Consider the following 24,059-nt stretch of genomic DNA (forward strand, 5'->3'; position numbering starts at 1 on the left):
ATCAGAGCTTCCTATTCATGAAGTTTCCAAAATGTGCTAAGCTCTGCTGTATGTTTTAAGTACATAACTTCATATAATCTGCGGAAGCTCTGATTGAGCAGTTACTCCTCTTTTGAGCCTTCTTGGTTTCCTGACCTTTAAGAACACCTTCACCATCAGGCCAGTTGGGTCCTTGTATTCTCCTTTTTCTATCTCCCTCCAGGCCACTCCAGCGTATTACAGCCTTTAAATCTCTTCTGTCTAGAGTTGTTGCTAACTAGCATTTCCCATGGGGATACAATCCAACAAGACTGACCAGAGAAGACAAAGTGCTGGACAACTTCCATCTCCTAAATAGAAACATACATATATTTTTCTGTAAAACTAATTCAGGAAAACTATTAGATACTACTTAAGCAAAAACTCTCAGATACTAACATCACATACAATCTGACTGTAGATGTTTAAGAACGGTACAATTTTTGCTGTTGTCTTGAGTTCCTTTCTTCAATGGTGTATCTTACCAAACCTTGCTGTTAAACTGCAGGTTTACTTTAGGAGACACAGTGATTCTTTAATCTTTGAAAGACCCTTCAAAGGAGGTGGGCCAAGAGGCACACAGCACAAGACTATTGGAATTAATCAGTATTCATTCACTGCTACCTGTGAGTTAAGCAAATGCCATGTATTTCGGGGGGTGGGGCTCCAGAACCAAGTGCTATCATTTCAATGGGACTCTTGTCCCTTGTAGGAACAGCCTCTTCCTTGATGTATTTACTCACAATTTTCCTCCAAGGTACGACAACAAAATTCGGAATTTGACTTTAACATTATCTCTCATCTTAAGAATTTAAGATGAAGTATCGTTGAGATCAGATCCTTGACCTTAGCTATGATGAACATATCAGATGACTGCTTACAGAACCCATATTCACATCTGCAGGTTATAATTGAAAACATTTTCTAGAACTGATTTATTTGCAAGGCAGAGAAACATGCAGGGAGAGAGCGAGCGAGCTCCGATTTACTGGTTTGTACTCTAAATGCTCACAATGATTGGGACTGGGCCAGGGCTGAAGCAAGGAGCCTGAATACAATCCAGGTCTTCCATGTGAGTGGCAGAAACCCAATTACTTGAGCCATCATTTCTGACATCACTTCTGACATCTGACATTACTTCTCTCCAGTGATATGGGAGAGAAACAGGACTCATTAAGTCAAGCCCCTCCTTACCTGACATGTAGCTATCTCCTAATCTGACTATGCAACCACACAGCGCCAAACCAATCTAAAGTATAAGTGCTCACACCTTAACTGTAAGAGCCCTCCAATATTCCATTAATGACTTCCCCAGCCTGTGTACATGTCCAGGATAGCAAAATATGCGTGATATTCAGCCTTCCTAGGGAGGTGGTAGTGAGCAACATTGCCATTTTGAGCACGTTGTCAGCAGAATAAGAAACTGCCTGTGCAGAACAGCAAGGTGGGTGCACCTTAAAGTGCCCTGTGCCAAATGGGAACTACCACACTTCCCCAGCAGATTAAAAACCCTTGCCCGGCCCCTCGCTCCTCTCCCTAAGCCAATCAGCAGAACCATACTGTCTCTCCTACACTTGAGCATAAGCCCCCATTAAACCTTGTCTGGGTTGCACACTGGTCTCTTGTTAACTTCTATCATAAGAGAAGCAAAGAACCTTAGGTTGGTATCACCAGGGTTTGGCCGGAAGCTGTGGTCAGAAGCTACAGCTGGGATTTGAATCTGAGTTCTCAATACAATTTAAACAATAGCCTACTTAATTGGCTTAGTCTCACCAAAGAGAAAAAGGCATCTACTTGAGGTTGACTAAAACTCTTCTTCAATCTAGTGAAAATTAAGGTGAAGTAGAAATAGTATGGCTCTATTTTCCTAAACTAGGAAACTAAAGTGGCTTTCTTTGAAACTTCTTTTTGGTATTTTTAAAGTTTAAGAGGGAGCAGCTGTTGTGGCACAACATATTTAAGCTGGTGCTTGGGACAACTGGACCCCACACCAGAGTGCTGGTTCAAGTCCCAGCTTCAAACCTCAGCCACTTCCTAACCACTGGCCTGCTAAGGCACATTCTGGGAACAAATGATGACTCAATTATTGGGTTCCTGCAAACCAAGTGAGAATCCTAGACAGAATTCTGGACTCTTGGCCTCAGCCTGGCCAACCTAGGCTATTGTGAACAATTGCCTTGTGAATAAACATATGGGAAATCAATCTCTCTCCCTCTCTTCTTTCTCTCTCTCTCTCTCTCTCTGCCCCTTCTTAACTCCCCTTCCAAACAAATAATTGAATCTTTTTATAGAAATGAATCTATAAAAAACTGAGACATAGCGGATTAAGCTGTCACCTGCAATGCTGGCACCCCCAAATGGCTGTAGTTCATATCCTGGCTGCCTCACTTCTGATTCAGCTCCCTGCTTATGTGCCTGGGAAAGCAACAGAAAATGGCCATGTGCTTGGGCCCCTGCATGCATGAGATGCTCCTGGCTTCAGCCTGGCCCACTCTTGGCCGTGTGGCTATTTGGATAATTAACCAGCAGATGGAAGACCTCTTGCTCTCTCTCTGTCTCTCCCTCTTTCTCTGTAACTTGGCCTTTCAAATAAATAAATAAATCTTTATAAAAATAAATTAATTTTAAAAATTAAATAAGATTTAAGAGAACATAAAGCAAGTGTGTGCTTCTATAGAACTGAAATAAGTGAAGTCTGCTTTTTTATCACATGTTACAACACATTAATGACCTGAAGCAAGCCATTACAATTTAGCAGTTAAGAGCAAGGACTGTGAGATCAGAATGTCAGGACTGCCAGACTGTATTTAAGTATTATATAATGCTGGGTAAGTTGCTTGAACTTTATACATAGCATTTTCTTGTCTCCATCTGTAGAATGGGGACAGTAAAAGTATCAATTTATAGGATTATAATAAAGCTTCAGTGTGATAACACATGAAAAGGCCCTAGTAATAGTAATGGTACATAGTGTATAACAAATACATACTGCTATCATTACCATTATTGTTATTCAAAGTGGTTTGAAATTTGGCATTAAAGCAATGTTTAGGGCCACAAAACTGAATACCCCGGATCCTGCTTCACCTTATTTAGCTCTAGCTTAACACAACTGAAGTTTACCCTATTACTTGAAAATGTTTAAATGTTTGGCAATACTATCCACTGTTTTTTACATATCTCTTTCGATGCAATTAAAAATGATCTTTTGGGGTGAACATTTGCTTTAATGGTTTTTGACTTTTTGGGATACCCTCTCCCCATCACAGAGTGCCTGGTTTGAGTACTGGTTCTGCTTCTGATCCAGTTTCCCAGTAATGTACACACTGGGAGGCAGAAGGCAGTGGCTCAAGCACTTGAGCTCCTGGCACTAACAGGGGAACTTGGATGGATTTCTTGGTTCTTGGCTTCAGCCTGACCTAGACTTGGCTGCTGGGGCAATTACGGAACTAATAAACAGACTCTCTCTTCCTTTCTAATAAAATGAAAATAAATTAAAATGTTTATAAAATTTGAAAGTAGTGCTTGAATATGTATGAGTATATGTTAGATATGGCATAAGAAACTCAATCTATTACTATTTTATTTAATATGTAATAATCCAATATGCTTTCAAAATTATTCTATTTGAAGACTGCAAAAACTAATATACATAAATGTTATACTGAGCATAACAGGTAATAGAAATGGACATTTCTAATTAATTTATTCAGTATGCATTAATCAGAGATGGCTGACCCAATTTTGGCAGTGTAGAAATGGATGAGGAGGATGCAGGTCCAAAGAGAACCAAGTAGAGTGAATAGTCTATAAGATAGCACTTTTTCTTTTTTTCATTATTATTTTTTTATTTTTTGACAGGCAGAGTGGACAGTGAGAGAGAGAGACAGAAAGGTCTTCCTTTTGCCGTTGGTTCACCCTCCAATGGCAGCTGCAGCCGGCGCACCGCGCTGATCCGATGGCAGGAGCCAGGTGCTTATCCTGGTCTCCCATGGGATGCAGGGCCCAAGGACTTGGGCCATCCTCCACTGCACTCCCTGGCCACAGCAGAGAGCTGGCCTGAAAGAGGGGCAACCGGGACAGAATCCGGTGCCCCGACCGGGACTAGAACCCAGTGTGCCGGTGCCGCAAGGCAAAGGATTAGCCTAGTGAGCTGCAGCGCCGGCCTAAGATAGCACTTTTTCATGTATGCTTGTCATGTGACAAATAAGAAATATAGAGAGTAGAAGGAGCATTGTACCCAAAGCACCATATGTAACCAGCCAGTCTGTAAGTCATGAGGAGTTTGAAGTCTAGTTAACTCAAGGAATAACATGTGAGTCAGATATAAAGTACTACAGCCTAAAAACAAACCAAAATTAAAGACACCTAACAAAGAAAACAAGAAATCTGTTTTCATGGGTGAAATGGGAGAAAACATACTGCATGTTGCTGAAGGCAGAGAGAAATTTGGTCAAATGAAGAGCTCTTTTTGTTCCAGTTAGAAGTTTTATATTGTGTACAACTTTTTTATCACAGATTTTTTTAATAAAACAATCACCACATAAAATTTAAGTTAGTACAGAATAGAGCTGATAGATGAACACATTCAGCTTTCAAAGTGCTCAGTTGATAAGAGCATGATGATTCTAAGCACTACAGGGTCTACCAGGGATGGGCTTTGGAAAATTTTAATGTTCTATTATGACTAATGAAATAAGTGGATACACTTTAAGGTCTTAGAACACTCAATCAGATTATTTCCTTTTTGATCACATATTACTCATTAAATACAGAGAAATGCTACACTTGGGCAAAGAACAAAATTTAGCCAAGTAAAAAATAAGGAAAATTGTAAATCAGAAAAACAAAGCTTATCTAACTGTGAAAGAAAGCTAAGCATCCGCACAAACTGCGGTGACACACTCCGATGGGTCTCTCCGGGTCACACATTGTGCAGAGGAGGGAAATGTGTATACATATAAAATGGTGACTTGGAGCATGGCAGGCCAAAGCAGGGAGGTCTGGGCTTAAACTCCATTCCTTTCTTAGTCGCTGCATAATTATCCACACAACTTTAAATATGTTGATTAAGGATCTATAAGCTACAGTTTCCTTATTCATTAACAATATATAAAAACAATATCGGTCTCATAAGTTTATGGGAATAAGGAATAAGTTTATAAAAATATAGGGCTGGCACTGCAGCATAGATGGTTAAACAGCTGCCTGCAGTACTGGCATCCCATATGGCCTTGAGTTCAAGTCCTGGCTGCTCCACTTCCCATCCAGCTCCCTGCAATTGTGCCTGGGGAGGCAGTGGAAGATGGCCCAGGTCCATGGGCCCCTGCCACCCATGTGGAGACCTGGAAGAAGATCCTGGCTTCTAACTTTGGCCTGGCCCATCCCCAGCTGTTACTGCCATTTGGGGAGGAAAACAACGTATGGAAGATCTCTCTCTCTCTCTTTACCTCCCTCCCTCCCTCTCTTTATCTATATCTCTTCCTTTCAAATACATCAATCGTAAAAAACAAGTTCACAAAAAATACTTGAGTGCAGCTAGCATCATGGCATAGCTGGTAAAACCACGGCCTGTGATGCTGGTATCCCACATGGGTGCCAGTTCGTGTTCCGGCTTCTCCACTTCTGATTCAGCTCCTTGTTAATGGCCTGAGAAAAGCAATGAAGATGGCCATAGTGTTTGGGTCATTGGCACCCATGTGGGAGACCCAGATGAAACTCTTGGCTCCTGACTTCAGCACTGGCCCTTGCAGCCCTCTAGGGAGTGAACCAGTGTATAGAGCACCTCTCTCTGTCTCTCTCTCTTTCTCACTTTCTCTCTCTCTCTTTTCTTTGTAACTCTTTCAATGTAAATCAATAATCTTAAAAAAAAAAACCTGAATAAATTTCAAAAATATAATAAAGTTTCAAAAATGATAGCTATATTAAATCAAGAAGAAACTGTTGACCTGTAGCAATGTTCCAATCACTGGATATGTGATTATATTCATATACTTTAATGATATTCACACATTTACTCAGATATATAGGGATGCATTCATACATAATTTATTGTATACAACCATACTTTGGTGACCAGCTTTTTCCTTTTTAATTTTTATTAATATAAAAAGAATAGATTTCATGCATTTCACAGGTACAATTCTAAGAAGATAACCCTCTCACTTTTCCCTGCCTCAAGCCCCTGAATCTTAGAACCAGTAAATAATAAAACAAAATTCAAATTTGTGGCTACCCAACTTAAGAGCTGAAGAGCTTAAATATTACTTCTAGAGAAAAACATTAACACAGGGTAAGAAACTAGTTGGAGAAACCCATATTTTGGGGCTATATTATATCCCGCAGACAGTATGATACACATCCATCCAGATTATTGGATAAGTGAACTTTTTCAACCTCCTAATGTCCAAAGAGTTGTGTAACATTGAAGTATGGCCCAGTTTGTCGCATTGCCAGGCTAGAGTAAGCTTGCCAACCAAAGCATGAAGGCAGATTTGGTGGGTCAGAATTTGATGTTCAGGAATGCAACCCTCTGGTTTCAGTGCCACATAATCAACTTGTCTCTAAATTCCTAGTGTCATTTATGAAAATGGGTCCTGATGCAACATTAACGTCAATCTACCTTCATGAGACTATAACTGAATGATTCCTCTCTCCTGGGGAAGAACTGAAGTTAGGCATGAGTCCTAAAGAACAGCAAGTAGGGCCTTCACGCCGATGGCAGTGTAGCCCTGCATCCCTGGATGCTGCTGCACAGACTTCTGGTAACTCCAGGACAGCTGCAAGTTGAAGCTCATGTCTACAGTAGAGAGCAGTCTCCCTTCCGGACCAGAGCTTGGTGCCTGAGTAGAGGCTGTGGTCTTTTATACACATGGCCACCGCCATCTTTCCCCGTCCTCCTTCCTGACTCTACTCTTGGAGAGCTCACTCTCATCTTCTGGAAGATTCCTGTCAGTCACTGGTGGGAACTTCAAGGCTACTGTCCTGAGGGAAAGAATCATCCCAGTTAGGGCCTGAGTTGTGCTCTCCTTGGCTCAGACTCTTACCCCACAGACTCTTCAAAACCCAACCAAAGTCTGTGAGCCTCCACAAAGTCAAGGAGGTACACAATTAGGTGGTGACATGGTTGCTTTCCACTTTTACCTTCCTACATGATGCCCACTTTGAAACACCCTGGATACAGAATTCTTTCACTGGTAAAGGGCTCTCCTCTGACTGGACCCTGTTTGGAAAAGGCCTGAATCCTGGACTTCACCTCTTCCCTGAGGTAACCTGAGAACTGGGAGAACTAGGTTTTAAAATTCTTCAAATAACCAAGGTCTAAAATGTTAACCTCCACCGGCAAAAAGGAAAACTCTGTTTCCTTCAAGAAGTTCAGTATCTGCAACTACAAAAAAAGACTTTTGAAAAGGCCATGCAAATACCAGGAAAGTCTTAAAAAGGAAAAACAAAAGGAAAATTCAATAAGAATTCTCTAGTACATCCACAAAAGGACCACCGTCCACCATATTGCCAGCCACACAAGAGTCAGCAGTTGGTAACTACAGTTCTATTTCAAGGGACCTTTACTCCATGGCATAGCTAAAACAGCACAGCTAGAAAGCAAAGCACAAAGTCACGCCACTGAATTGACTTAATAACATTGCTATTTAGTCAGTTGTTACTGCTTAAAGGTCAATAAAGCACGTGGAAGCACATTAATATATATCTTTACCTCAAATTAGACATCAGTTTTCTCACTGTTTCTTTGATAGATGTGCTTTGAGAAGACACTGTCAGCGAAGAAATGGTTTTGCAACCATCACTCACAGAAACTTTGGCTTTGTGTCCAGAACTTGGACTGAAGTCTTCCACTGGTACACTGAGCAAGCTAAGAGTTATAATTTTAAAAGCAGGAGCCACATTAGATACCAGTAAGTTCAGAAACATTAATATACTCATAAAACAAATTAAACAGTAATGCACAAAAAATAAGGACATAAACACAACGCTGAAAAATTCCCACATATGTAGTTATATAAAATCAATTCTTAATTAGAAGAATTGCTATTTATTACTGTCATGTATTGCTCCAAAGTTTTTGAATAGCCACAATTAAATACAATGGGTGACAATTTATTCTTAACAGTAGTCATGTACCATTTTCCCCTTATTTGCTGAAAGAAATTTTTAAACTAATGTTCTATTTTAGTCTAGGAGAAATGTTCGCAAATAAAAAAGGGATGGAGTCAGTTGAAATATTCAGTCAACACCTGGAGGAAGAACAAGTGTGATGATCCTGGGGTAGAAAGAACAAGGGCTGTTCAAAGCAGAGTGAGATATTCAGAGCTGTTGGGGCAGGGTAAATGGGAAGGAAAGGGTGATAGAAGTCAGGTGGATGGATCACAGATGGCCATAGAGAGAAAACTAGAGTCCTTCAATGCACTGGGCCCTTTCATTGGATGTTTTCATGCATGGGAGCAAGGCGGATCTGATACAAGGGTTAAAAGGGTGACTGATTGCATCATGGAAATGACTCTCAGTAAGAATGCAAAGCTTTCAGTATTGCGGGAACAAAATGTACAAGGGGATTGGAAGTGGTATAAAATGGGAGACCAAGTTGGTAGGTAGGTGGGGATCAGATCATGGAGAGCTTTACTGGTCAAATAATAAGGACATTCTTGCAATCCTTTCATGCTGACACCCATAAGCAAGATCACCACTAGAGAGAGTTTTCATATTTGTACTGTGAGGGCCCTTTAAAACTGGATAATAGTTTGTATCAAATGAAATCTACTTCTACTGTCAACAGTTCTTTGGCATTAATCATACAAACTCTGGCTGATTTTTAAAGATTAAGAACATTATATAAACTAGTGCTTAATTGTCTGTTAAAGAATACTTACATTATATCTGAATGCCCATTAATTATAACCTCATTTATGCCTTTATGCTGAAATTTTACTAGGTCCTTCCTTTTAACCATTTAGAGATGCTGGAAATTCATGCTAGTACTGGGAGTGGAGGGAACATGCAAATCCTCAGAGCACAGGGGATTCCTCTCTGAACCTCTATTCTTCTTCTCTCTAATGTCAAATAATAATAGGACATACCTCAAGCAACTGTACTAATTGAACTGAACAAGATATACAAAGAATTTAGTTCAATGTTTATTAGGCACTCAGTATACAATGAGTAATAATTATTGTAATGATTATCCTTGTCATTACTGCCATTAGCAATGTATTTGATGTATTTGTTTTAGTTGGATCACAGTTCTAACATTCATATTGTATTTATGAGTTAACAGTGATTAAAAAGAAACCTCAGAATTTCACAAAGACCTGAAAGCAATATATGAAATAATATACATACATATATGTGTTTTAAGTTTTTATATGGATCTTAACATTTAACTGCAATTTTAATACATAATTCTAGGTTAAAATACTGGTCATGAGCAGTAATAGCACTGGGGGGGAAATCACATCATTTCTTCAATCAACAAACATCACTGAGTGCTGTTCTGGATACCAGGGTCACAGAGGAAGCAGTTTAGATAGCTTTGTAGTAGAGGACAAGAGGTTGTTCCCTTGAAAACATTTTGTTGAGTCTATTGAATAGCCAAAATACTGAGCTGATTTTATTTTAAAAGTGGCAAAATTCTTATGTCAAGAAAATTACTGCAAGAAATGATTACTTTACATGTATGTCTGACAATTATGAGACTCACAGAAAAAAAAATTGGTCATGATTTCACAGTGATACTTTATGTGTGACATCTTTAGTTCATTGATGACATTAAAGTCATTTGAATTGGTCACTTGCTGTGGGTAGGAAGTTAATCCTGCTCCATTTCACTGTTCAGAAATTCTCACAAAGGAAAGGAAAATGTTCACAGAAAAGGTGCATTTCTAGTGTTTTGTCTCTGCTGTAAAATTTCATTCCATTCTTAACAGCCCTTGTTGCTATTATTTTCTTTCTTCTTGTATTTAAACATTGATAATTACTTTTCAACAATATAACTGCACTCACTTGAGATTTGTATAATTACAGTACACTCACCTTTGCTGGTTAGATAATGAAGAGTTTCCTTTTATTTCTGGAGCATCATTACACAGCTCTTGTTTTTCTTCAAAAGAACATAGACAAAATGAAGACAAACATTTTAATATTCACATAATAATTTGCTCCAGAATAAATGTTCACTGTATAACTACCTGTATGATATGGATTTGTACTCAAACCTTCATTTTAAAACTGAACCCATTTTAAGGCAATTTACAATATATTCTAAACATAAAAATAATCTTTTACATTTTAATTAAGTGTATGTAGTGTATATATTAATCCAAAAGCCTTTATAACTTGTGCTTTTTTCCTCTTTTGGTAATTTTTTAGCTGCCATTTATTACCAATGTATGAATGGTCAGGATTGTTCAGATTGCCCACTCTCACCAGCCTTTGCCAGGGCAATCAACTGTCTTCCCTCCAGCACATTATTGTCTCCATTTTGGGTTCAGATTCAAAGACATTCAGACAGATCCCAATCAAAAACACGTCTCCAGTAGAGAGAAGAACTCTAGGGCAGGAAGAGTCCTGAGCATTAAATTGGTTTTCATGCTCAGAAACCTCAGACTTACAGGATCAGAGAAGATAATGATTTGTCTTCAGTTCACAGTAAAGCAGCAACTGTATGATCCCTATGAATTGTTTTTGAGTATTGTGGGGACAGTATAAGCAATAAGTCACAATGTGTTCTTCCACTGACCTGTAGAATTCTTCGTTATAACTGCCCTGATATCTTCTTCCACTAAGTAAGTCTTTCTCAACATACTGAAGGCCAAGTAAAACAGGGTGGCAACAAGGAACGTTTTAGGTTAGGGCAAATGGCTAAGGATATGCCTCACTGCTTTAAGGAAAATAGAAAAGAGAATGGATGGGCAGAGGTTTTCCAAGCACACTGCAGGCATCAATGGTTTTACTCACTGACTTGAATATCAAATGAAATTTTTAACCCAACAGCCCACTAATCCATAATCACAGCTATTTAAAAATATTTCACAATTTGTTCCTGGCAAATCCAAGATGAATATTTGAAATTAAATACTAATTTTAGGATCAAAATTATATTGACAATTTTCCATTGCAATTTGGAAATCAAACAGGACCATACTTGAGGGCACAATAATAGTTTGAAATGTCTGTGAAAGATCAGTTTTAAAATTAAGAGACTCGCTCAAAAGAAATCTTGATGGTGGCATCACAAATTATTCTAATTAAGATAAAAAAGAAAAAAGTGTGATTTCTTAGGGACTTCATTAATAGAGTCAAGCATAGAGTTGTGGATAAATAGCTGCTCGGGCTACCTGAGCAATAAAGTACTAAGACAGGAAGAACATATCACCAAAAGTGAACCAAAAAATGATGACTTGGATTGACTCAAAAAAAAAAACACTGGGTATGATGCAGCCAAATTAGCTGAAATTTGCTAACGAGACTAAGAATAGCTTTAAAATTTACTTCAGAATAAGAGAATGACAATGAAAATAATGGATGTGCGGCTTGGGCCCAATGGCGAAAGGTATAATAATCATGATATTGAAAACAATCATGATATTCTAAAAATAATAAAAGTCTCAACAATCAATAGATACCAGGAAAACAAAACACTTTACATCCAGTTTGTTTCCAGCTTCTTCATCTAAGGAAATTATTTCTGAATTGAGTATTATAAGATGGCATGGTTTGGTCTTGTGGTATAATAGGTAAAGCTGCTGCCTGCAACTCTGACATCCCACATGGGCACAAGTTTATGTCCCGGCTGCTCCACTTATGATCCAGATCCTGTTAATGGCCTGAGAAAAGCAGTAGAAGATGGCCCAAGTACTTGACCTTCTGCCTCACACACTGGGGATCAGACGAAGCTCCTGGCTCTAGGCTTCAGCCTGGCCCAGGGCTGGCTATTGCCACCATCTAGGGAGCAAAGCAGCAGATGAAAGGTATCTTTACTCCCCGCCTCAATCTCCCTCTCTCCCTCTCTGTAACTTTGACTTTCAAAATAAATAAATAAATAAATCTTAAAAAATTTAAAAAATTTAAGATGGCAACTTTATGCTTTAAAATTAGTTCAAGTCTTTCACCTGAGATATATGATATCCCATGGACATGAAGGAACCTATCAGAGCATTTGCTGAACTACTCTTAGGAATCTAAGAGGAACAGAAAAAAAAAAATTGGGAAAGGGATTAATAGGCTTAACATAGGGAAATGTCGTTATGATTTTGAAAAGAGATTCTGAACATTTTAGACCTGATACCCTCAGTAAAACTCTAGACAGTATTCAACTGGGAGAGTGACACAGTCTTCGAGAATTTCAGACACAGTAGCAGTTAGAGGCACTATTCTCCTTCAGGAAAAATCTTTCTGCCCTGTCCAAACACATGAGTTGGCAACTCACCCTCTCTCTCTCTCTCTCTCCTCCTCCCACTTCTGGAACAACACACTTAAAAAAAAATCCATATTGATAACAAACTTCTGATCCATACCTCAGGCTGTCACATAACCATATTAAAAATGCCTCAAATATTACAGCTAATATACATAGCTTCAATGCTTTTTTGTTTACCTTCGTTTATAAGTGGAAGTTCCTTTTTTTCTTGCTTCAGTGAAACATCAGTGTCGCTTTCATTTAAAACCTGAGAAACAAGATATTTCTTTAAAACTGTACAAAACATAGTGCCCATTACAAGCTGAGCAAAGACCTTGAAGAGCAGTGCCCTCATCAGTGGAAAGAGATCACATTACCAGTGGAAGAGTTCCTGTGTGTGATGAAAGCAGAGAAGGGAACAAGCTGTGCATACATCTCCAGGCTGACTGCATCATCTCTGTCATGTTTACTCCCATCATTCCTTTAAAGGGATTTTTACACTTCTATCAATATTTTTACAGATATTTTAAAAACCAATATTCTTACATGGCTATAACAATGTCTCCAACTAGTCAAGTCTTGGATTCCCCAGGAACCACCACGGAGCCTCCAGTCTCCTGAAGGAGCTGATTGTTGCAAGGGGATGAAGAGTGGCAGTTAACATCAGTGCAATGAGAACTTTGGGGAGGTGGGATCTGGGCCCTAGAGCATGATGGGTCAGAAATGAGAGAAGGATGAGTTTACTTGGAGTACTGGAGGACAGGACATATCTTCCACATAATCCTAGGGACACTGCATAAAAGTGGCTATGGAGCCTTAATGCATGGAATGCAGGAGCCAGGAATGCTGGTGGCACCTGCAGCAAGGGGATGTGCATGTGAGATACAGGACTTGGGGTCAGGGCAAAGAGGGTGGAGGCAGTGGGAGGTGTGCTGTCACTTTGGGAGTCCTGAAAAACTCATTTTATAAAGCTCACATAAAAGAAACTCATACTGTGGGAACATGCTTTTTTTTCTCCCCAATGTTTATTGCAATACAGTATACATACCAGAAAATGCACATACATATACAGATAAATGAATTTTTTGTCATCTGACCACACTCATAACACCCAAATTAAGAACAAAGGAATGCAGGGACTGCACTGTGGCATAGCAGGTTAAGCCACTACCTGCAGTACCGGTATCCCATATGGGTGCCAGTTCAAGTCCCAGCGGGGGAGGGAGGGAGGGAGGGAGGGAAGGAAAGAGAGAGAGAGAGAGAGAGAGAGAATGTGTGTTTCTACCCTTCAGGAAAGGAACCCCACATGCTCCCTTGGTGTATTATGTAAAATGGCAAAATGGTGGAAGATGGGAAGCAAAAAAAAAAAAAAAAAAAAAAAAAAAAAAAAAAAAAAAATTGGAGAAGTAAGGTCTAAGGCAAAAGCTCCAGTCTGCTGCTTGATCCTGAAAACATGCTGAAACACAACCATGTCCTTCAACTCTTTCTCCGGTGTAAGGTGGGCTGTCACCTTTTACAAGCATTCTCATGTCATCCTTCACCTTTCAGGCCCCCATAACCTGCTAAACAAACATGGTACGGACAGGATGGCAACACTTTTTTCCCCTCCCAGGAAACAAAGGCATATTTTTATATAGCATTTTGGAAACTGTGCTCCATCAGACAGAAGGTTAAATGGGCACACATGTAGCCTAGCAACAGAGTAACTGTGAAAGCTATCTATCATTGCTATGTTCTATTTCACCCAAATCAAAAGAAAAAAAAAAAGCCTTGTGGGTATGAGAAAATAAAACTGCTTGTAAGCTACTTCTGTCCTTTTCAAAATATGTTATATTGTAAGTGCATGCTCCAAGAAGTAATCAATATTCATACTTCATAAAATTTAAAGTTTTCTGATGTGCATACATAATGAAAGTCTATATGATATTGTGTCTCCAATTTTGTACTATTTTTTGACTAATTATTAAGCAGGATAGATTATTTTCCACATTACTTAATAGTGACCACAAAATACATTTATGAAAGGAACTACTTAATGCTTTTTTATAACCATTTTGTAATAATCCATGATGATCCTATGTAAGATTTCTTGATTTTCTTTGCTAACTTCTTACGTAATCAGACGAGATGAAATTATCCAAGATTAAAAAAAAAGAGAGAGAGAGAATGCTCCAAGCAGAGAACTTTTGTTGTGTTAGTAACAGAGTCTCATGAAATTAATTATTTTTGCATTCTATTATTTAGTTCTTTGCTTTGAGTTCTGCCTTGCAGGTGTTTCCATTAGTATCAGATAAAGTCCCGCAACCCCCAAATTGTACAAAGCTTTAACAATTCAATTGCAAGAGATACTTCTTTTTATTTTCTGTATTTTCTTCTTTGGATTGACAGCACAAGCAGGTTTAAATGATTTTTGGATAAGCCGTTTTTATCTTACACTATTTCCCTTAAATAGTGTTTAAATAGTGTTGTATAAGTATTACAGGACGTTTCCTTCTAGACCATTGAAGTTGTAGCTTTTAGGGTCTGAATTTTTTCAAAGTGATACAAGACACAGAGTTGTCCTTTCAATGACATTGTATATTTTGGTCCACGTGACACAGCTTTCTTCCATACATTAAACCATTTCATTATGAAATTGTTCTTCAGCTAAGGCTCAACTGTGCTTCATTCTCTGCAGTTTGGGGATATCTCTTTTGGAAGATTTTTTATCTAAATCATGAAATTGATAGCACCTCCCACACTGTAATGAGATTATAGTTAAGTCTTAACATGAGCTTTAAAACGCTTCAATTAAAATTATGTTATCAATGAGCAGGGTGTGATTTGTCAGTTCTCCAAGGGATGCATGCAATGAATCAGCATAATGCCACATACAAGTTTGTAAAGTATCTATTTAAGAAGAAAAATAAATTACAAATAAGCTAGAGAGAGGGGGAGAAAAGAACATATCACAGGCAGGTGTTTAAAACATCTCATTCAATTCTTGGTGAGGAAATTTCAGTGTAAGATGGCACTGCTTCATCTGATTTCTTTCCTCCTGTATCTTTGCCTTGCATTCTCACCCCGAGCACTTATTATCAAGGACACTTTATGTTTTTATTCTTCCATAGTTAACACTATGTTCTAGGCCACTTCCCTTCACTAATAATTAATTCATACTACCTATTTTACCTATTAATCTTGTCTATTGTCTGAACCCACAGCAGACTGGAAGATTCACGGGGGCAGGGATATTATCTATTTTGTCTTCCCCTGCTGAATATTTGATGTCTAGGAATATAACGTGTTAATATTCTCACAGGACCACAGAAAGTAAAAAAGCAAGTCATGAAAATACATATGTGCTGTTGACAGTGGTGGTGGAAATGGTGTGGGCAGTATAGTACAAAAGGGATAAACATTAAAGGAAAAGGCTTAGGTTTACATCTCTCTCTCTCTCTTTCTCTCTCTCTCTCCCTCCTCCCCATTCTTACCTCTTCCCTCCCTCCCAATCCCCTTCCCTCCCTCCCTCCCTCCTCCCTCTTTCTTATTTTTCTTCACAGTAATTATATCACCTGATATTATATAGAGTAAATAGTCCTAATCCAAAATTCTGTGACCACAAGTGTTTCAGATTTCAGATTTCTGTAGATTTGGAGTATGTGCACATATATAATGAGATATCTTGAGTTAGGACTCAAGTAAAAACATGAAAATCATTCATTTCATATATAACTTATACACATAAATATATAGTATATATACTACATTTTACATATTATTAGTATATATGATATTCCAAATAATTTTATGTATTAATCAAAAATTTACAGAACTGTCAGATTTGTGGTATCATATCAGTGCTCAAAAAGTTTTAGATTTTTGAGCATTTCAGGTTTCTAGATTTGAGATGTAGAATACAGAATACCCTAGTATATATTTATCTTTTATTATCTCTTAGGGTGTTAGAAACCAAGGATATCAGAATGCCTACAGTGGGATGAGAGAAGGGATGAGCAGTGGAAGTCAAAGTCTCAAAAGATATAGAGTCAGGTTATCTAGGGCCTTGGGAGGTCACAATAAGGACACTGAAATCTGTTCTAAGTGTGAGTAGAAGTCACTGAAGATTCTAAGCAGGAGAATGGTATAATCTGACCTATATTTTACATGGAATATTTAGTTTTGTAGACCATGGTGGACAAGAGAAACAGTGTGATCATTTAGAGGACTACTGCTATTGTCTTTGTAATACATATTGGTAAGGTAGTCTTAGTGGTAGCTGCAAAAATAGTAAAATAAGCTCTATGTGTAAAGACTGATTCAACTATACAGTAAAAAAAAAAAAAGAAAAAAATCCTGTTGTTTGCAACAAAATGGATGCAATTGAAAACCATTATACTTAGTGAAATAAGTCAGTCCCAGAAGACAAATACCATATATTTTCCCTTATCTATGCCAATAGAGTGCCTAAATGATAATCAATAGATGTGAAATTGATGCTTTGTGATGGGATAATTTTGAATAGCCCTTGTCTTGACTGTTGAGGAGCAGTACTTTTTTTCATACTATTTGCTGTACTCTTTAGTTAGTGTAGGGTTAATCTTATGAGTATAAAGTTAACTGAAAATAGATGTTTGTAAAAATAAGACTGGAAATAGGAGAGGGAAGGAAGAATGGTGGGAATATGGGAGGGAGTGAAGTAGGGTGGAAAGAATCACAGTGTTCTTAAATTTGTATATATGAAATGCATGGAAAAAAAAAAGAAATGCATGAAGCCTGTATACCTTAAATAAAAGGTTTTTAGGTTTAAAAAAAGAAGCCAAAATAAAAACTTTAGACAGACCATGGGTTTTTCAAAAACAAAAACAAAAACAAAAACAAAAACAAAAACAAAAACAAACCAAACCAAACCAAACTGGTTCACCAAGATTGACTCATGAGTTGAATGTAGAGTATGAAAGATGATTTCTTTCAGGTGCTATTTAGGTTTTGGTCTCAGTAACCCTGAATGATGGTGCCATTTATTAGTTGAAGAAGCATAAACACTCATATGTCTCTTAAAATTCATTCCTTTCTTAATTTCTAGAGCGTTCCATGTCTCCACTCGCCTTAGGTAATTTATTCTTTTTCTCTCTACTCTGAATACCTCAATGAAACTATTAAAATTTCAAGTATTTAAACTATTCCATTTTATGGATTCATCAGCATCAGGAACCCTTGGCTCCAGTCTCGTTCCAGGTGAGCTCATGACACACTTGAATATTCTGTTGAAACTTCAAATCCTCACTCCTACCTTTGTATACTTAGATTCTTCTGATCAGCTCTTTTCCTGTTTACAGCACCATCTTTCTCGCTGTTTGCTACCCAAAACCACTTGCATTAGTCTTCCACACTCCCTTACCAACTTGTGCTATTTGTCCTCCCAAATTTCCTAATCTTACGCTACAACTTAGGCAAGAGTGCTCTATATATTTTTTTTTTGGCCTTTTATATTTTTCTTTCCAGTCTAAGCCATTTAATAATCTGATTATTTTAAACAAAATCTTCACATGGGTCTTTTCTATTTCAAGTACAAACTCCTTATTTGGCCTTCAAAGTTTTTCCTCAAAGGATATACTGTTAGTATTTCTTAACAATCATCCTCTGTTATAAAAACATTGCTCTTCAGATTTACCTATACACACCATAGATACTCCTGCTTGCACACTTTTGCCCATGTGATAGATCTACCTGGAATGCCTTCTCTCCTTTCACCCTTTCCTAAAAGTTTCCCCACGTTTAAAGACACGTGTAAGTCCTACTCATTCCAAGATGTCTTTTTCCTGCAGTGAATATTGATTTTTTTCCTATTAACTTAGTGTTAGTAATTGCTAACACAGTCTATTTTTACTATTCTGTTTTAAATGTGTGCATGCATGTATACATTTTGTTTATTTCCATTTTTATTTGAATTGCAGAGAAAAAGAGAAAGATACAGATAGAGCTATTCCATCCACGGGTTCACTCCACAAATGACCTCAACAGTTAGGCTGTGACAAGCTAAACCCAGAAGTCTGGAACTCTATCTGAATTTCCCATGTGGGTTGTAGAATCCCAGGCACTTGAGCCATCACCTGCTAATCCCTGGGGGCAGGAAGTGCGATGCTGAGGACATGAATAGGAAACTGGATTGGAAACAGAGGCAGGACCGGAATTCAAGCATCCTAATATGAGTTACAGGCACTCCAAGTGGTATCTTAACCACTGACCAAATGCCCAGCCCTATTAATACCATTCTTTTTAAAGTTACTATTGTTAATAGCTCAGCATCTTATCTGTGTGATCCAGATAAGACTATGATCCTATAGCAGTCTTGATTCTTCCCGTAACACTTCAAAGCAAAACTCAAAACCAGTTTCAACTTCCCAAAACAAGTGGAACTCTACCAAGCATTAAAGAGCACACAGATTTTAATGCTGGGCTAGCTGACTCTGCACCTCACGCCTGCCCCCTGCTGCCCAATGTGGCCTCAGTTCTGCAGCTCCAGGCAGCTCCATGTTTCCTTCTTTGGGGATTACCTTGTTCCCATTACCCACACAAGTTTATTCTTTAGCTCTCTCTCTCTCTCTTCTTCTTCAAAGCAATTTTATTTTCTCAATTTTCATTATAGAATAAAGGTTTAATTTGCCTTCTTTTAAATTACAAAATTTTTGATAACACACATAATTATTTTCATTCTATAACAAAGAATCACATTAAAACAACCTTAAGGCTGGCGCCATGGCTTAACAGGCTAATCCTCCACCTTGCGGCGCCGGCACACCGGGTTCTAGTCCCGGTCGGGGCGCCAGATTCTGTCCCAGTTGCCCCTCTTCCAGGCCAGCTCTCTGCTATGGCCCAGGAAGGCAGTGGAGGATGGCCCAAGTCCTTGGGCCCTGCACCCACATGGGAGACCAGGAGAAGCACCTGGCTCCTGGCTTCGGATCAGCGCAATGTGCCGGCCGTAGCAGCCATTGGAGGGTGAACCAACGGCAAAAAGGAAGACCTTTCTCTCTGTCTCTCTCTCTCTCACTGTCCACTCTGCCTGTCCAAAAAAAATTAAAAATAAAAAAAAAAATAAATAAATAAATAAAACAACCTTAAGAGTAGGTGATATTGTTATTTCTATTTTATATATAAGAAAACAGAAGTGAATACAATTGATAACCAGCACGTAGGTTTGAATTTGAACCTGAGTCAGTCCATCAGTGAGCAGAATGTGCTCTATAACATACTGCTGCTTCATGGTTTTAAGGAATTATCAAATTTTCCTGTTTCTTCAGGATAAGGGTCATTATTTTTGGGGTGTCATTTATCATCTTTGTTATGGTAGTTCAATAAATGTGTCTTGACTATTTGGCTCATAGCTGCTGGTAGTTTACACACTGGTTCTTGAATATTTAGATTCACGTCAAGTCACCCACAAGATTTTCCTTTTTATTTTTCTGTCTATCTGTAAGTATGCTGGATAGTAGATGAATGATATTGTAGACGGTAAGGATAAACAATTTTCTTCCAAAGCTCCTGTGTAAGCTCTGGTTTGTATCTTAATAACTGATTGCCAATTCTAAATAAGATCGGAGTTGGCGAACTCAAAAGCTCCCATAGCTTTGGCAACTCATGACAAAAGCCTCGGGTGATTACTGACGCCATAAACAAGAGTGTCAGTTGTTAAGTCAACAACAGGAGTCACTGTGCACTTATTCCCCATGTAGGATTTCTGTCCTTAATGTGTTGTACAATGTAAATTAATGCTATAACTAGTACTCAAGTACTTTACACTTTGTGTTTCTGTGTGGGTGCAAACTGTTGAAATCTTTACTTAATATATACTAAATTGATCTTATGTACATAAAGATAATTGAAAATGAATCTTGATGTGAATGGAATGAGAGAGGGAGCAGGAGATGGGAGGGTTGCAGGTGGGAGGGGAAGTTATGGGGAGAAAAACTACTGTAATCCAAAAGCTGTACTTTAGAAATTTATATTTATTAAATAAAAGTTTTAAAAAAATAACTGATTGCCAGTGAAATTTCTGGCAATTTCTAGTACTGTTAGTAATGATGACAGCATTATACAGATTCATAAAGAAACAGTGATAGCATCATCAAACAGTAAAGTTGACCAATAAATATCCTGCTTTTAAAACTAAGGCAACTTCAATAATTTGAAATTATGTTATTGCAGTATCAATGAGCTTTCCTATTAAAAAAATTCTGACAGGAGCCACTGTGCACTTGCTCCTCATGTGGGATCTCTGTCCTTAACGTGCTGTACATTTTTATTTAATGCTATAACTAGTACTCCAACAGTATGTTTCACTTTGTGTTGCTATGTGGGTGCAAACTGTTGAAATCTTTATACTAAATTGATCTTCTGTATATAAAGAGAATTGAAAATGAATCTTGATGCAAATGGAAGGGGAGAGGGAGCGGGAGAGGGGAGGGTTGTGGGTGGGAGGGAAGTTATGGGAGGGGGAAGCCATTGTAATCCATAAGCTGTACACTGGAAATTTATATTCATTAAATAAAAGTTAAAAAAAAATTCTGTTAGGAGTCAGAAAAATGATGTGTATTTGAGGTGAAAGCAGCCAATTTACAGACTGGCTGTGCAGATCATCTGCTTTAGTTATTTTTATTTAAAACCTACATTTAGGTTACTTATTCACATTTTCATTCTCAATGTCATATAATACTAATGCTTAAACAAGACACTTGTAGTTGCTTTTTTGTTGTTGTTGTGGCTTGCTTGGTTTTTGGCCACCACAAAGCAGAAATCTAAGTTTTGGAACCCATAAGTTCTTTGAGATGTTCTTTGGTTTTGTAACTGATTTTGGAGGCCATGTCAATGATCCTAGAATACTCTGATTCCTTCTCTGAGTTGGAATAAGCCTCTTTCAAAACATGCCCCAAACAGCTAATCAGGTGCAACTGGTGAAGAACTGACTGTTCATTCCTTTAGTCACATTCCTTTCTTGAGCTCCACAAAGCACCACACTCTGTGCTAAGCATCAAAGGTTGTATCTTTCATAGTAAATACCAGAGACTCCACTGCCAAACTTAAAATATTCCTGCTAATGGTGATCTGGTCATCAAGTTTGTAAAAATGTCTACAGATTTGGATAATGAAAAAAAAAATTCCTCTGCTTTTCTGTTCTTGAGACTTCTTACAAGTCAAAATGAACACATGAATAAATACGAACAAAATGGCTACAGAGGACAAAAGGGCTAAAGTCAGTTTAATCAAAAAGGCTGTATGGACCCTGGTTATTGAACAAGCAGATCTAATAAAACCTTAAACAACCACATCAAAGATATGCTTTCATGTTTTAGAAATTTGAATTTGACTCTGATGACTCAGAATAGCACCAAAAAGACTATTATAATGAAATACAAAAAACAACAATGGTCAATATTTAGGAAAAAGGTAATTGTTTCATTTTACAAATGGAAAAATTGTACAAAATCAATGTGGAATATGTGTTCTTCCACCAAGGTGAATAGAAGTATGCAGATGTAATAACAAGTGCTTTCATCATTCTGTCTTAGATCTCAACAAGTCATTCCTGCACAACTTCTCAACTTCAGTCTCCTCAAATTGAGTTTCCTTCAAATTGACCATTTGCTTTCCCATCCATCTGTCATGGTCTGGCAACTTAATTTTCTCAGTTGCCTTTCAGAACAGATCCCTTAGGATGTTTAGTCTGTACAGTTGATCCATATTTCTCATCTGGTGATATAACTAGAATGAATATTGCTTACTTCTTTGATAAAATGCTTAGTAATTTAGTCCTATTGCTTAATTTTCATTTTTATTGATTCTATTAAGTGTAAGTACAGTAACAACTAGTCAGACTATATCACTTTGGAAGGGCACATTTCTTGGGTGGTATGAAGCTCATATGCCAAACTGTTGCCTAGAGTAAAGTTGCACTACCAATTTATCACATAGCAGTGCACAGGGGTTTTAACTGAACTTAGACAAACCCTTAATTACACAGTCTCACAGGAACTCCAGTAGCAGCAGAACTATAGCAACATTTACCCAGACACTGACCCTCCTGACCAAGGCTGGCACACCTATATAAGAAGCAACAGAAGAATTTCCACTGCTTACCCATCTAGAATTAACAAAGACAAATCTGAACTTTACACACAGATTTGGAAATGACTGAGACAGAAAATAGTGCAGAATATCAAGTATTCTTAGCAAGAGAGAGCAGGATACTGTGATGAGCATGGAAAACAAGAACTTACAAGATGTTTTCTGGAGGCCAAATGGAAAATGATACCAGCTCATGGAAATAGTTGTGCAAAAGGTTATGAGCACAACAGTTGATTGCATTACTAGAATGATGACCTGGACAAGGAAAAGACTTTCTTTTCCAGAAGCCAGGATTAGTGACTACTAGGAGGAATATTCCTGATGACTATCATGGGATTCTAGCTTGACAAGGAGGAGAAGAGTCGGGTCTTAAACAGAAAAGAAATGCACTATATAGTTAAGATTTAAAATGGATGGCATGGGTGCATGGCACAGCGCTTGGAATACCCTCATCCCATATAGGAATGCTAGTTTGAGTCCTGGCTACTCTGCTTATTCTGCTTCTGATTTAGCTTCTTTTTTTTTTTTTTTTAATTTATTGACAGGTAAGAGTTATAGACAGTTAGAGAGAGACAGAGAGAAAGGTCTTCCTTCCGTTGGCTTACTTCCCAAATGGGTGCCGCGACTGGTGCTGCTCCGATCTGAAGCCAGGAGCCAGGTGCCCCCTCCTGGTCTCCCATGCAGGTGCCATCTTCCACTGCCCTCCTGGGCCACAGCAGAGAGCTGGACTGGAAGAGGAGCAGCCCGGACTAGAACCCGGCGCCCATATGGGAGACTGGTGCCGCAGGTGGAGGATTAACCAAGTGAGCCATGGCGCCGGCCCCCCGATTTAGCTTCTTGCTAATGTGCAACTTGGGGGCAACAGATGATGGCTCAAGAGCTTGAGGTCCTGCCACCATGTGGGAGACCTGGATTCAGTTCCAGGCTCTTGGTTTCTGCCTGGTCCAGCCCTGCATATTGATGGCATTTTGGGAGCAAATTAGTTGTTGATTTCTGTGTGTGTACAAAGGGGTGGGGGAGAGATTTGTTCCTGTGCATGCATGTGTATGTACCTTTCAAATAAAGTGGAAATAGGGCCGGCGCCGTGGCTCAATAGGCTAATCGTCCGCCTTGCGGCGCCGGCACACCGGGTTCTAGTCCCAGTCGGGGCACCGGATTCTGTCCTGGTTGCCCCTCTTCCAGGCCAGCTCTCTGCTATGGCCCGGAGTGCAGTGGAGGATGGCCCAAGTGCTGGGCCCTACACCCCATGGGAGACCAGGAGAAGCACCTGGCTCCTGCCATCGGATCAGCGCGGTGCACCGGCCGCAGTGCACCGGCTGTGGCGGCCATTGGAGGGTGAACCAACGGCAAAGGAAGACCTTTCTCTCTGTCTCTCTCTCTCTCACTGTCCACTCTGCCTGTCAAAAAAATAAATAAATAAAGTGGAGATAAATGAAAATGTTTAAAGAAGACTTATGGTTGAAAACAGGCGTTATAAGACAAAGAAAAGTTAGTTTAATCTGGGCAAGAAAGGGCTAATACATTGATCTTT

The 24,059-nt window shown here is 38.7% G+C and overlaps 1 protein-coding gene across 1 annotated transcript in view; it reads right to left on the reverse strand.

Annotated features, from left to right (window-relative positions):
- Positions 1-24,059, reverse strand: part of MORC1 (MORC family CW-type zinc finger 1) — a 208,992-nt gene that overhangs the window by 16,688 nt on the left and 168,245 nt on the right. Inside the window, exons 21-23 of the mRNA XM_062180799.1 lie at positions 12,626-12,695; positions 10,063-10,129; positions 7,733-7,888 (exon numbers count right to left, since the gene is read on the reverse strand). Of these exons, the coding sequence (XP_062036783.1) occupies positions 7,733-7,888; positions 10,063-10,129; positions 12,626-12,695 (293 nt within the window). The remainder of the gene's footprint in view (positions 1-7,732; positions 7,889-10,062; positions 10,130-12,625; positions 12,696-24,059) is intronic.

This window comes from Lepus europaeus, chromosome 2 (assembly GCF_033115175.1).
Source record: "Lepus europaeus isolate LE1 chromosome 2, mLepTim1.pri, whole genome shotgun sequence".
Classification (NCBI taxonomy): Eukaryota; Metazoa; Chordata; class Mammalia; order Lagomorpha; family Leporidae; genus Lepus; species Lepus europaeus.